Consider the following 13,404-nt stretch of genomic DNA (forward strand, 5'->3'; position numbering starts at 1 on the left):
CTGACGGCTGGACTCTGCCCCCAGGTGCTTTTGCGTGGAGTGCGTGGACTTGCTGGTGGGCCCTGGCGCTGCCCAGGCAGCCATCAAGGAAGACCCCTGGAACTGCTACATGTGCGGCCACAAAGGCATCTACGGCCTGCTCCGGCGGCGGGAAGACTGGCCCTCACGCCTCCAGATGTTTTTCGCCAACAACCACGACCAAGAGTTTGTAAGTTCAGGGCGGGGTGGGGGGTGGGAAAGGCGGGTCTTGGGTGCCCTTTTGCCAGGGCGGTTCAGGAGGCGGCAGGAGACACCTCGGCCCTTGCCCTCTGCCGTGGCCTCTGGGGAGCCGCTTGTCTTGCCCGGCCAGTGGCCCTGTGCCTGAGCACAAGAGGGGACTTATTCCGTGGTCATGCTCAAGGCAGGGAAGCCACACAAGGGGAGCCCCAGGCCTATAAATTGCATGAGATTCTGTTGTTATTATTACTATTATTGTTGTTGTTATTATTATTATTATTATTATTTTATTTACTTTAATTTAATTATTGATTGATTGAATTTATACACTGCCCTATATATACTCAGAGGTCTCATGGCCGTTAAATGCTTGTAGAATGGCATTCCATCGCCTTAGCTATATACATATGTAGAAATCCAGTTGCATTCTCTGGGAACGGACACCCTGAATTTGGGCTGGGCAAGATCTGGTTTTCAGCATTGCAGTATATCACCAGCTAAACATGGCAATAGAGTGGTACCTTGGTTCTCAGACTTAATCCGTTCCAGAAGTCTGTTCCAAAACCAAAGCGTTCCAAAACCAAGGCGTGCTTTCCCATAGGAATGTATGCTAAATGGATCAATCCGTTCCAGACTCTGAAAAACAACCCCTAAAACAGCACTTTAACTTGATTTTCACTATCTAACGAGACCATTGATCCATAAAATGAAAGCAATAAACAATGTACTGCAGTCACACAATCGATCAATCAGTAGCTGAACTGGGTTCCACACAGTCACAAAAACAAAACAAAAAGAGCCACAAAAACGCAAAATAAATAGTAAAAACAGACAGACCTCAGTGTAACACTCAAAATGGAGCACGTTTGGCTTCTGAAAAAAGTTCACAAACTGGAGCACTTGGAACTTTGGGTTTCAAGTTGTTTGAGTACCAAGGCGTTTGAGAACCAAGGTACTGGATATATCCTGATGTCCAAAAGAAGCATGGAGCTATGTAGAGGCATTTGTTGGCTTGCAAGATCTCCGTTGACCCCATGAGATCTCCCATGAGATCTTGCACGACCTTCCCTCCACTGGGGGAATTCCAGGGGTCTTGACTTTGCACGCAAATCCCCGGGACACCCCCCCCCCCCCGCCTGAGTTGCCGGCCTGCTGTCCTGTCACACACACACACACCCGCCTTCCTCTCTCGCCCACCCCAACGCCGTCTCTCTTTGCATCTTGGCAGGACCCACCAAAGGTTTACCCGCCAGTCCCTGCCGAGAAGAGGAAGCCCATCCGGGTGCTCTCGCTCTTTGACGGCATTGCCACAGGTGAGACTGCCCCTCTACCGGAAGCGAGGGCCGTGTTGGGGTGCAGACACCCCCTTGCACAGCTGTGACTCCCCCCCTCCTCCCTCCAGGTCTCCTGGTGCTGAAGGACCTGGGCATCCAGGTGGACCGCTACATCGCCTCGGAGGTGTGCGAGGACTCCATCACGGTTGGGATGGTGCGGCACCAGGGCAAGATCATGTATGTTGGGGACGTCCGCAATGTCACGCAGAAACACGTACGTGGAGCTCTGGGGAGGGGGGGAGGGCGGCTTCCCCTCCCTCTGTGTCGCTGGCCCAGGACCCCAGCCCCAGGGGGCGCCCCTCCCGCCTCTGACGCTCCCGCCTCCTTCCGCACTGCAGATACAGGAGTGGGGGCCCTTCGACCTGGTGATTGGAGGCAGCCCCTGCAACGACCTCTCCATCGTCAACCCCGCCAGGAAAGGCCTTTACGGTAGGTGCCCCCCCCCCATCCCGGTCCCTGCCGGGGCTCACGCGGTCAAACAATCGCCAGGTTTGGTCATCGGGTCCAGGCTTTCCGAAACTCGGGTCTCCAGCTGTTTTTGGACTACAGTTCCCCTCCTCCCTCATCATTGAAAGACCTACACTGGCTTCCAGTACGTTTCCAAGCACAATTCAAAGTGTTGGTGCTGACCTTGAAAGCCCTAAACGGCCTCAGCCCAGTACACCTGAAGGAGCGTCTCCACCCCGGACACCTGGGTCCAGTGCCGAGGGCCTTCTGGGGGTTCCCTCGCTGTGAGATGCCAAGTTACAAGGAACCAGGCAGAGGGCCTTCTCGGTGGTGGCGCCTGCCCTGTGGAACGCCCTCCCATCAGATGACAAGGAATAAACTATCTGACTTTTAGAAGTTATCTGAAGGCAGCCCTGTTTAGGGAAGTTTTTAATGTTTGAAGTTTTACAGTGGTACCTCTGGTCGCAAATGGGATCCGTTCCGGAGGCCCATTCGCAACCTGCACCTGTGCATGCGCAGATTGAGATTTGCTGCTTCTGTGCATGCGCGTGACGTCATTTTGCACTTCTGCACATGCGCCAGCGGCGAAACCCGGAAGTAACCCTTTCCGCTACTTCTAGGTCGCCGCGGGACGCAATCTGAAAACGCGCAACCTGAAGCAAAAGTAACATGAGGCTACCAGACTTTTGGAAGACATCTGAAGGCAGCCCTGTTTAGGGAAGCTTTTAATGTTTTAACAGACCACTGTATTTTAATACTGTGTTGGAAGCCGCCCAGAGTGGCTGGGGAAACCCAGCCAGATGGGCGGGGTATAAAGAATAAATTCTATTCTATTCTATTCTATTCTATTCTATTCTATTCTATTCTGTTGGTCCTACTCGCTAGGGATGATGGGAGTTGTGGTCCAAAAACAGCTGGAGACCCAAGTTGAGGAAGGCCTGATCTAGTCCAACGGCCTGCAATGCAGGAATCTCGGCTAGAGCATCCATGACAGGTGGCCCTCCAACCTCTGCTTGGAAACCTCCAAGGAAGGAGAATTCACCACCTCCCAAGGGAGACCGATCCACTATTGAACAGCTCTTGCTGTCAGAAAGTTCTTCCTGATGTTTAGTTGAAATCTCCTTTCTGGTTACTTGAAGGCATGGGTTCGAGTCCTCCCCTCCAGAGCAGGAGAAAACAAGCTAGTTCACTTTTCCATTTGATGGCATTTGACATATCTTCTCCAGGATAAACATTCCCAACTACCTCAAAGCCGTTTAAATCATCTGTGTCACTGATAGCTGTGACCCCAGGGTTAGGGTCTTCCTTTGTCTAGTGATGGTGGCGCTGTGGTCTAAACCACTGAGCCTCTTGGGCTTGCCGATCAGAAGGTCAGCGGTTCGAATCCCCGCGATGGGGTGAGCTCCTGTTGCTCTGTCCCAGCTCCTGCCAACCTAGCAGTTCAAAAGCATGCCAGTGCAAGTAGATAAATAGGTACCATTGCGACGGGAAGGTAAACTGCATTTGCATGCACTCTGGCTTGCGTCACAGTGCCCTGTTGCGGCAGAAACTGTTTAGTCCTGCTGTCCACATGACCCGGAATACTGTCTGTGGACAAACGCCGGCTCCCTCGGCCTGAAAGCGAGATGAGCACCGCAACCCCATAGTGCCTTTGACTGGACCTAACCGCCCCAGGGTCCTTTACCTTCCCTTCCCTTGCCTAGGGGGCTGGAGAAGGGGATTTCCCCGCGCCCTTAATCGCCCTGGAGTGTGGGGCCAGAAGGGCTTGCCAAGGGAGCTTTTGTGTTTTGTGGGCTGGTCTTGGGTTTGCGCCCCCGTTCATGGCGGTCTTCCTCCCCTCCCACCCCAGAGGGCACGGGCCGACTCTTCTTTGAGTTCTACCGGCTGCTGCACGAGGCCCGGCCCAAGGAGGGAGACGAGCGGCCCTTTTTCTGGCTCTTTGAGAACGTGGTGGCGATGGGCGTCAGCGACAAGAGAGACATCTCTCGCTTCCTGGAGGTGAGAGGGTGGGCAGCGGGTGGGTGGCAGGCAGCGCTCTTTCCTCCTTGCCCGCCCTCCGAAAGTTCCTGAATCTCCCTGGGCGGGAGAGGGAGGAGCAGCCTGGGGGAACGTGCCGGATCCGAGCCAAAGCAGCCAGAACAGGACCAAAGGCACCACCTGCCTGCGACTCTGCTGTGTTCCAGGTGCAGGGAGTTCCTCCTGCCACCAGAGGGCACCTGAGTGTTTCCAGGGCTCATCTTGCATATGCCAGTGCTTAAAAAGCAGCCTTGCCTAGCGGTTATAGTGGCAGAGCACCAGGTTCAAATCCCCCACTCTTCCAGGAAACGCTCAGCCGCTGGCTCTCAGCCTGTCCTACCTGGCAGGGTTGTGGGGATTAAATGAGGAGGGGCTCCTTGCAGGGAAATTGGGGTCTCAATGTTGACCTCCTGTCATCCCTGTCTATTGTCCCTGCTGGCTGTCGGGGTTTTGGGAAGGGGGCAGCTTCTGAGGGAGGGGGCAACATCTGGCAGCCTCTCTCTCTTCTAAGTGAATCCAGAATGTTAGCCCCCCAGGGGTGAACACAACAGCCAGGTCAGAAATGAGGCTGAGAAGTTGAATGATCTGTTCCAGGATTGAATCAGGGTGAGGTTGGCAGACAGGGCCAGGGGTCAGCAAACTTTTTCAACAGGGGGCTGGTCCACTGTCCCTCAGACCTTGTGGGGGGCCGGACTATATTTTGAAAAAGAAAAAAAATGAACAAATTTCTATGCCCCACAAATAACCCAGAGATGCATTTTAAATAAAAGCACACATTCTACTCATGTAAAAACACACTGATTCCCGGACCGTCTGGGGGCTGGATTGAGAAGGCGATTGGGCCAGATCCGGCCCCCGGGCCTTAGGTTGCCTACCCATGATCAGGGCATTGAATGAATGAATAAAATCTTTATTGCTGAAAGCAATAAGCCGTCACAATTAGTCACAATGCATAGAATACAAATAATTGATTTAAAACTGAACAACAGCAGCAACAGCAGCAAAGCAAACATACAAAAATGCGAAAATCACACCTGCACAAGTTAAGCACTCCATTTCTCTCGCTCCCCCTTATGATACTTGTCTTGGTGCCCTGCTCTCAACTTACTTGCAGCCAAGGCAAATTTTGCACCTCTGCAGTAAGAAATACGTTCTTGCCAGCCAGCAAATAGAGATTTGCTGAAGGGGAGGTCGATTGGAAAGAGAGCAAAGGATGTAATATAGGATGTAATCTCAGGGATCCACAGAGAGGGAAGGGGCACCGAAGGTGGCCTTGTACACCCCCTGCGAGGCAGGAATCTCATTGGGTTCTAGATTAAACCGCAGGGCGCCTTCTGCTCAGTGAGGCCCTCCGGTGGGCAGGACAGGGCTGGCACAGGGGCATCAGAAGCTGCCTTCTACTGCACTGGCTGGCATCAGTGGCTTTCCAGAGCTTCAGGCCTGCCCTGGAGATGCCCGTTCTGCGGGCAAGGCGGGCGCTGCGCCACTGAGCTCTGCCCCTTCCACAAAGGCAGGGACAAGCCCTCGCCGGAAAGGTCTGGAGGGCCTGAGCCCCAAAGCGCAGCTCTGTCTTGGGGTGCCCTGCCCACCCCGTGACGCCTTCCTCCTGCCCTCTTCTCTCTCGGCTGCAGTCCAACCCGGTGATGATCGATGCCAAAGAGGTCTCGGCAGCGCACAGAGCCCGCTACTTCTGGGGGAACCTGCCCGGCATGAACAGGTTGGTCAGAGGTCTGGCGCCAGCACCCAGAAACCCGCCCGTGCCAAGGAAGCGGTGAGGTCCTGCCAGAACCCTGCCTGCGTTGGGACAGAGAGGAGGAAATAATAATAATAATAATAATAATAATAATAATAATAATAATAATGGAGGATTAAAACTTGAGCCCGCTTGCCAACTCCTCTGGCACACATATCTGTGAGGAGGGGGCTTGGGGGGGCGAAGGTGTGAGGCCGAGGAGGGGGGGGTCTTGCAGGGAGGGGCCTTGAGGCTCCCGGGATCCCTGTTCTGGGCTGATCAGCTGTCTGTTTCCCCTGCAGGCCGTTGGCTTCAACTGTGAATGATAAGTTGGAACTGCAGGAGTGTCTGGAGCATGGCAGGATAGCCAAGGTGAGTGCAGGGAATTGGGACCGGGAGGGGAAAGGGCCTCTAGTTGAGGAAGGAAGGAAGGAAGGAAGGCAGGAGTTGCCAAGTGGTCAGACCTCACAGGCAGGGAAGGCCACCCACCTGGATATAACAACAACAACAACAACAACAACAACTCTGGGCGGCTTCCAACAAAGATTAAAAATACATTAAAATGTCACACATTTAAAACTTCCCTGAACAGGGCTGCCTTCAGATGTCTTAAAAGTAGTGTCATTCTTTATCTCCTTGACATCTGCTGGAAGGGTGTTCCACAGGGCAGGTGCCACTACCGAGAAGGCCCTCTGCCTGGTTCCCTGTCGCTTGGCTTCTCGCAGGGAGGGAACCGCCAGAAGGCCCTCGGAGCTGGACGTCAGTGTCCGGGCAGAACGATGGGGGTGGAGACACTCCTTCAGGTATACTGGACCTTTGAGGCCGTTTAGGGCTTTAAAGGTCGGCCCCAACACTTTGTGTTGTGCTTTCAAAGAGAACCAGACCAGTTCCTGAAGGAGGAGAGGGCTGTGAGAGGCTCCAGCTCTGTCTCCACAGCCCAAGGCAGCCATGTGGCCCCTGGATCCCAATTCGAGGGCAGTGGTCCCTTGTGTCCGATTCCCACTTGCGGGTTTCCCTATGGAGCGCCTGCTTGGCCCCTGGGATAATTTGAAGGGCCTGATGAGAACAAGCCAAGGGTACCCTCTTCTGCTGAAGCTGCCAGTGTCCCCTGCAGTTGCTGGTCAGAGTTGGGGGCAACGGGAGTCCCCTGCTGAGGAAGGGCAGGGGGGTCAGGCAAAGCGGGGGCTGGGGGAGGCGAGGTGCCCGCTTCATTGGCTGGGACGGGGCAGGGTGGATGTCCCGCAGCCGCCCCCCCGGCTGACCTTTCCTCCGCCCTCTCTGCTCCCGCCCAGTTCAGCAAAGTGCGAACCATCACCACTCGCTCCAACTCCATCAAGCAAGGCAAAGACCAGCATTTCCCCGTCTTCATGAACGAGAAGGAAGACATTCTGTGGTGCACCGAGATGGAGAGGTGGGTGCCTGCCTTCCTGGCGAGGGGGGTGGGCTGGGTGGTGCTGGGTGCTCCTCCTTTCCCACTCGACTATTCTGTGCTGTGGGGCGAGAATGGGGGGCTGGCTGGCTGGAGTCCTGGCTCCCTGCACATGGGCATAGCTGTCAACGTTTCCCTTTTTTAAAGGGAAATCCCCTTATTCTGAATAGGGTTCCTCGCGAGAAAAGGGAAACGTTGGCAGCTATGCCTCCGGGGCCTGCTGCCACGCTGGTGCTGACTGCCGCCCCCCCCCCTTTCTTTCCCCGCAGGGTCTTTGGCTTCCCGGTCCACTACACCGACGTCTCAAACATGAGCCGCCTGGCGAGGCAGAGACTCCTGGGTCGCTCCTGGAGTGTGCCAGTGATCCGCCACCTCTTTGCCCCCCTGAAGGAGTACTTTGCCTGCGTCTAAAGAGACACCCGCCCTCGGAACTGGCAAAGCAGAGGAGGAGGAGGAGGAGGAGGCGTCTCAAACACAACCCCCCCCCCCGAACAGAAGAGAAGGGGCACCAGAGAGGAGGAGGAGGTGGTGGCTGGTGGGCAAGAGGGAGGGAGGGAGGGAGAGGACGGGCCCCCCCACCCACGGGAGGGTCTACCACCCGCCCATCCTCTCCCTGGGTCAAACCGCCCCAGACCAACCGACCGGCCCCCCTTTTCTGTTGGTGACCCTTCAATTTCCTGCTCTTTCTGGACGGCTTCGCCTCGTCCGATGGGTTTCCGCCTCTCCTCGGCTGAGCCCCGGGCACGGAGCCCGGCTGTCCGGGCGCCCACGGGCGTGTGCCCCCCCTGCCAGCCTCCGCAACGGAGGAGGAGAGCCCAGAGCTGAGCGGGCCTTGGGGCGACAGCTTCGCCCCTGCTCAGTCGAGGAGCACAAAGGGAGGTGCCGGGGGGGCCTCCTCACATCTACCAGCGCCATTCCTGCGGTGGAGGGTGGGGGCGCAGGCCCGGAAGCTGCCCGCCCCTCCCTCCCCGCCCCCTCCCACCCTGCCCCCCCTTCCCCACAGTATTTGGGTGCCTACCAGGCCGGAGACCTTGACCAGTCCAGCTCCTACAGCCGCTCTTACCTCTTGTTTACAGTTTATATATATGTGAGAGTTACGTGAGAGAAATGTCTATATATATATAAAAAAGGTACTGTTACTGCTGTACAACTGACTTTCAAAATGGTGCTTCTACATCAAGGGAGAGGGCACACCCGTGGCAGCTTAAGGGGGGGGCTCCGTGTGCTGGCCCCCGGGGGGGCTTCTCAGAAAGGGAGGGCAGGCGGGCTAGGAAGGGCAGGTGCCGCTCTCTGCCCTGGGTGTCATGCAATAATGCTTTCCCCCCTGCAAAAGGCAACCCTCAGGCCCACCCTCTGCAGTGTCCCAAATAGTGGCCCCCACGTAAACTGGTGCTTTCTCACAAGGGGGGGGGCCCTGGGTGTCCTCCCCAGCGGGCAGACCGGGCGCTCAACTCAGCTGAGGTCTTTCTTTCCCCCCATTTCTGCCCCTGGAACCGCAGGCTCAGCAGTGGGGGGGGGTCCGTGAGGGGAGGGAGGTAGATAAAGGGGGTGCCCTTTGGCGCCCGCCCCTCCCCATTTCTCCGCAAGCACGGGAGGCGTTTGGGGGGGTCCATGCCGCTGCTGCCCCCTTCCACCCGCGGCTGATGTGAACGGCAGGGCTCCTGTTTTGCTTGAACAGGCTCCGGCTGTGCTACCCGTCCCCCGCCCCCGGCTGGCCCCCCAACCCACCCTTTGCAAGGCCCCCCCACCTCCAAATACAGGGTTGAGGGGCAGCTCCTCCCAGGGTCCTTGCGCAGAGGGCGGGGGGGGGGTTCCTGGGCTCTGCCTCCCTTGGCAATTGTGTGCACTTTAGTCCTTTGGGGCAGGGGGGTGCAGAGAGCGGCCAGCTTCGCCCTTCGCCCCCCCGGACGCCCCTTGGGGCACGGCCTGGGAGGCTGCTTCTCCCTTCCGCTTGTGGGGAGGGCTCCCAGCAGGGCCCGAAGCCCTTGGTGCTAACGGGGAGCCGGGTTGGGGGTCCCCTGCTGCCCCCGCCTCTGCCTCCCCCCCCCCGCCGTCTTCCCTGCGTTCATGGTGCTCTCGGAGGCAGCGGCTTGGTGCTGAGGCAACGCTCAGGAGCAGGGGGGCGGGTCTGCGGGAGACTGCTGGCCCCCCCCCACTTCTCCCCCCCCCCCAGCGGGTGAAGCAGTTGCAGCTGGCAGGGGTGCTCTCTGGTCTCGGTGCTAACCGGGGAGCAGGCAGGCAGGCGGGGGCCTCCTCTCCCTTCCCCTCAAACTGTGAAAGGTGCTGGGGTCTCGCTCAGGACCCGATGGGGAAGCCAAGGGAGGGGGGGCACGGGAGGGGGCTGTCTGGCAGGACCCGCTCCCAGCTGCCTCCCTGGCAGGTGGGCAGGCGGGCATCTCCCTCTCCAGCCCCCTCAGGCAGGTGGCACTTCGATGGCCCCCACCCATTGGCCACAAGGGGGTGGGAGAGGGAAGGAGGGGGCCGCCTTGGGGCTTATTTTAGTCTAACTTCTTTGGTGCTATGCGGGACGCCTGGGGCCCCCTCCCGGCCATGACCTGTCCCTTGGGGGGGCTTCCCACCCGGGCCACAGGGAGCCCACGGAGCGCTCCCAGCCCCTGACCAGGGAAGCTTATCTTGGCGGAGAATCGAAGGTGGGGAGGGGGCAGCGGACCCTCCCCACAGAGCCTTCCTTCCAGCGACTGTTGCTCAGTGGGGTGGGGGTGTGTGGGCTGGCCACCATTCCCAAATTCAGCAGCTAATAGCTGGATTCCCCAGTTGCTGCCCCCTCCCTTAGGTCTGCCTGGCAGACCTCTTTCTGAGCAGCCCAGCTTCATGGAACTCCCCCCACCCCAGACCCCTCCCCAAACTGGAAGTGGCCTCTCGGGAAAACCTCCTGTCTGTTTTGTCTTTTCAGCCCCCCAACTCCCCCCCCCCCCAGGCGTCCCGCTGTATTTGTCTTGGATCTGTTTTGCTGTCTGCTACAGAATCCACCTGCTTCCCCCTGGGGGGGGCGAGAGGAAGATGGGGGGGGGATGGGGGGTGGCTTCAGGGACTGGCTTGACTCTGGTCTCCTCTTGTGATAAAGAGCCCCCCCCCTCCCACCAGGTTGCAGAGCCCTAGACTGAAAAGCGGAGCAACCGGACTGCCCCCCCCCCTTGCCTGAATTCCTTTGTCGACCACAGAAGGATATGGGGGCAACTTAAGGTGCTAAAAAAAAATCCCTCTTTTATCACAAATCTCTATTGTTAACTTAAGTCTGCTGTCTGGACAATGACTGTTTTTTTTTGTTTTCTTGTAGTGGAGTTTTAAAAGAGCTCTATTATTTTACTCTTATATATTATTATTAAAAAAAAGAAAAAAAGGCATTTTAACTTTGTACTTGAAACCTTTAAGGAAAGATTTCATGTGTTTTAGCCTAGGCATTGAAGTAGCTGAGACGCTTTTACTGTTTGTGGGAAATCATGTATTCATGCTGAAGAAATAAATCTTGTCAAGACCCTGGGAAGAGCTCGGCCGCGTTCCCTGCTCTCCAGCCGTCGCTGCCGCCTTCCCGACATTCCATGCCGCTGACCGCCTCCCCGCCCCCCCCTGCACCCAGCAACACCCCCCCCTCACTTTACTTTTCTTTGCTAGGATGATTTTGGGATGCGCCATCCTTTCTGCCGCTTTCCCCCCCGCCGCCTCTCTCTCTTTTTTTTAGGGTTGCTTCTATATTTATTGACAAATAAATAATGTACATTTCAGAGTATGGTTCTGCTATGCCAGGGGTGGAAAGTGGGGTGGGGGGGGTGGGAGGCCCAGCTCTCCACCGCCGCCGGGCAGGCTGTTGTATCTCTGTGTAAGTATTGCTCGTGACATAGCTGTTTTATAAAAATAATTAAAAGGTCCATGGTGCCGCAGATGTTAGAAAGTCTGTCCGTTCCGCCTCCATCCCATCCTTTGCGTTTTTGGTTTTTTTTTTCCATTTGTGCCCAGGACACTCTGAGAAGGAAAGGCTCCTTTGCTGATGTACTTTGTGCTGGAGAACACTTGAATAAATGTTCTGTTTTGTGCAAAAAGGAAAAGCGAAAAAGCCCCGGAGCCTGTCTGCCGTCATGTGCTTTTTGTCGCCCTCGTGCTCCGAGCGTTCGTGGCAGCGGCAGGGTGGCTCTTGCTGGGAGGCTGGGGGCACAGGCAGGCCCCCCCAGGGGTCTCTCCTAGCAGAGAAGGCCACTCTCGCAAAAGGGTCAAGGGGATCCATCAGGCCACATGCTTCACACAGCTGTGGAGCCTGAGAATCCACTCCCTTCGGTCGCTGGCCGTGGGAACGCTGCCTTTGCACACCCAGAAGGAGGCAACTCTCCTTTTTTATGGGAACCGGCCGCTACTGCTGGTAAAACGCCTGTCTAAAGCAGGATCTACGTCTGACAACTTGCCCTTACCCAGCTGACATCAAAAGAATACCCAATTTCTACAGAGTTCTGTGTTATTTCATTACATATATGCGGTTGAGATTCCTGCAGGATCCTCGGGCAGCATTCAAAACCCACCAATTGGCCACTTGTGACCAAGTGAAGATGCCCAGGTGCCTGGTGTCTCCACCTGGTGGTGCCTGCCTGCCTGCGGATCCTTGGATCTTGCCCGTTTTCACACACAAGCAACACATCCTGTAGAAATCTAACCGTGCTATTTTATCTGCACAATCAGAATGAATTTCAGGATCCAAAAAGCCGTACTGAAAAATACAACTTTAGAGCCAACCAAATGGCAACTAGGCATTCCATTTTGGCGACGGTTCCCCTGGCACCTAACTGATATATCTCTTGAGTTTTTAACGCTGCCCTTGAGGTTCCTTCCAACTCTGATTCCATGCTTAATGTTTACTATTTAAGCAGAAGACAAAAGTGCCAGGTAACCACTATAATTCAAATACAGGTTGCATTTGGAAACGAGAGATTTCTGCCTGCTTTTCAGGCGTAATCTTGCCAGGCTTGGATGTAGTGCCAACTCCAAGCACTAAATCTGGGTGTAGCGGCAAGACGGTACCCGCATCTTGTTTATTATAGCTACAATTTATTTCACTGATTGCTCTTAGTTACTAATTTTTCTTTTAAGACAGCCCCCCCCCCCCAGTCTAGCACTCTTGAGACAAGGTCAGAGGTCCTGTGAAGGACCACCAGATCTGCGTGTGCCACTGGGCAAAAAGCACAGGTTCAAATTACACGACACATGGAGGTGGGGAGGGAGAAGGAAGGATGAGAAACAGTGATTCAAATGCATCTTTGGCTCCCCATAAAGTCACCTGGAAGCCATTTGATTTGATTGACACTTAGAAATCAAAACAATCCCATATAAGCCACACAATTCTCTCTCCACCCCCCCCAAAAAAAAAACCCAGAGAGGACTCCCACTCGACTGGGAAATTAGTCAATATGATAAAAGATGTGAGAATCGCTTTAAGGGCTTAATGGTCCTGGGAGAACAAGGAAGGTCTTATTCCCCTGGTGCCTCAGTGCTCAGCCCCCCTGCACAGCAAATGGCCCCCCTGCGCCACTGTAGGCACCCCGTGGCCCTGTCTGTGTTTCCCCTAGCACAGATTTAGGAGTGGTATCCTGCCATTCCGTATCTTCCCAGGGTGGCTTATGCAACATCAACCAAGATTCCAGTGACGGTAGCCAGAGTCGTGCTTTGTAACCACAAAAGTAGGGTTTGGTGGCAGCGAGATGCAGCCTCACGCCACCTTTACACACACCTTGACCTGCTGCCCAGGATCTGGGCCCCATAAGCCAGGGGTTGGCAACCCAAGGCCTGTGGGCCAGATCCAGCCCAATCGCCTTCTCGATCTGGCCCACGGATGGTCCAGGAATCAGTGTGTTTTTACTTGAGTAGAATGCATCCTTTTAATTAAAATGCATCTGGGTTATTTGTGGGGCATAGGAATTCGTTCATGGTTTTCCCCCCAAAAAATATAGTCCGGCCCCCCACAAGGTCTGAGAGACGGTGGACTGGCCCCCAGCTGAAAAAGGTTGCTGACCCCTGCCATAGGCCTTCAAGCAGAGGACTGTCTTCTGCAAACTAGGACACCCCACCAGCTTTCACAGCCTGGGAGGGGCAGCTGGGTGGTTTTCAGTAGACCCCAGCAAAGAGTTGTCCAGAAAAGGTGGAAGCTGCATGGAAACAAGATGTTTGAGAGAGAGAAGTTTCTCAACTTGTATCTCTCACACTCCTTGGGCACCCCAACACCAGGCTCT

The 13,404-nt window shown here is 55.6% G+C and overlaps 2 protein-coding genes across 4 annotated transcripts in view; both read left to right on the forward strand.

Moving 5' to 3' along the window:
• The window catches only part of DNMT3A (DNA methyltransferase 3 alpha), a 90,682-nt gene extending 79,609 nt beyond the window's left edge, over positions 1 to 11,073 (forward strand). For all 3 annotated transcript variants that reach the window (XM_083494263.1, XM_083494264.1, XM_083494265.1), the window contains 9 exons: positions 25 to 208; positions 1,445 to 1,529; positions 1,619 to 1,764; positions 1,889 to 1,979; positions 3,847 to 3,995; positions 5,645 to 5,730; positions 6,048 to 6,117; positions 7,038 to 7,156; positions 7,444 to 11,073. In XM_083494263.1, coding sequence (XP_083350389.1) covers positions 25 to 208; positions 1,445 to 1,529; positions 1,619 to 1,764; positions 1,889 to 1,979; positions 3,847 to 3,995; positions 5,645 to 5,730; positions 6,048 to 6,117; positions 7,038 to 7,156; positions 7,444 to 7,585 — 1,072 coding nt within the window. In that variant the 3' untranslated portion in view covers positions 7,586 to 11,073. The remainder of the gene's footprint in view (positions 1 to 24; positions 209 to 1,444; positions 1,530 to 1,618; positions 1,765 to 1,888; positions 1,980 to 3,846; positions 3,996 to 5,644; positions 5,731 to 6,047; positions 6,118 to 7,037; positions 7,157 to 7,443) is intronic.
• Positions 11,074 to 13,126: 2,053 nt separating this feature from the next.
• MAPRE3 (microtubule associated protein RP/EB family member 3) overlaps positions 13,127 to 13,404 on the forward strand; it is an 89,576-nt gene continuing 89,298 nt past the window's right edge. Inside the window, exon 1 of the mRNA XM_083494726.1 lies at positions 13,127 to 13,141. The gene's annotated coding sequence lies outside the window, so the exon portion shown is untranslated. The remainder of the gene's footprint in view (positions 13,142 to 13,404) is intronic.

Source organism: Podarcis liolepis (assembly GCF_965112155.1).
Source record: "Podarcis liolepis genome assembly, chromosome: 3".
NCBI lineage: Eukaryota > Metazoa > Chordata > Lepidosauria > Squamata > Lacertidae > Podarcis > Podarcis liolepis.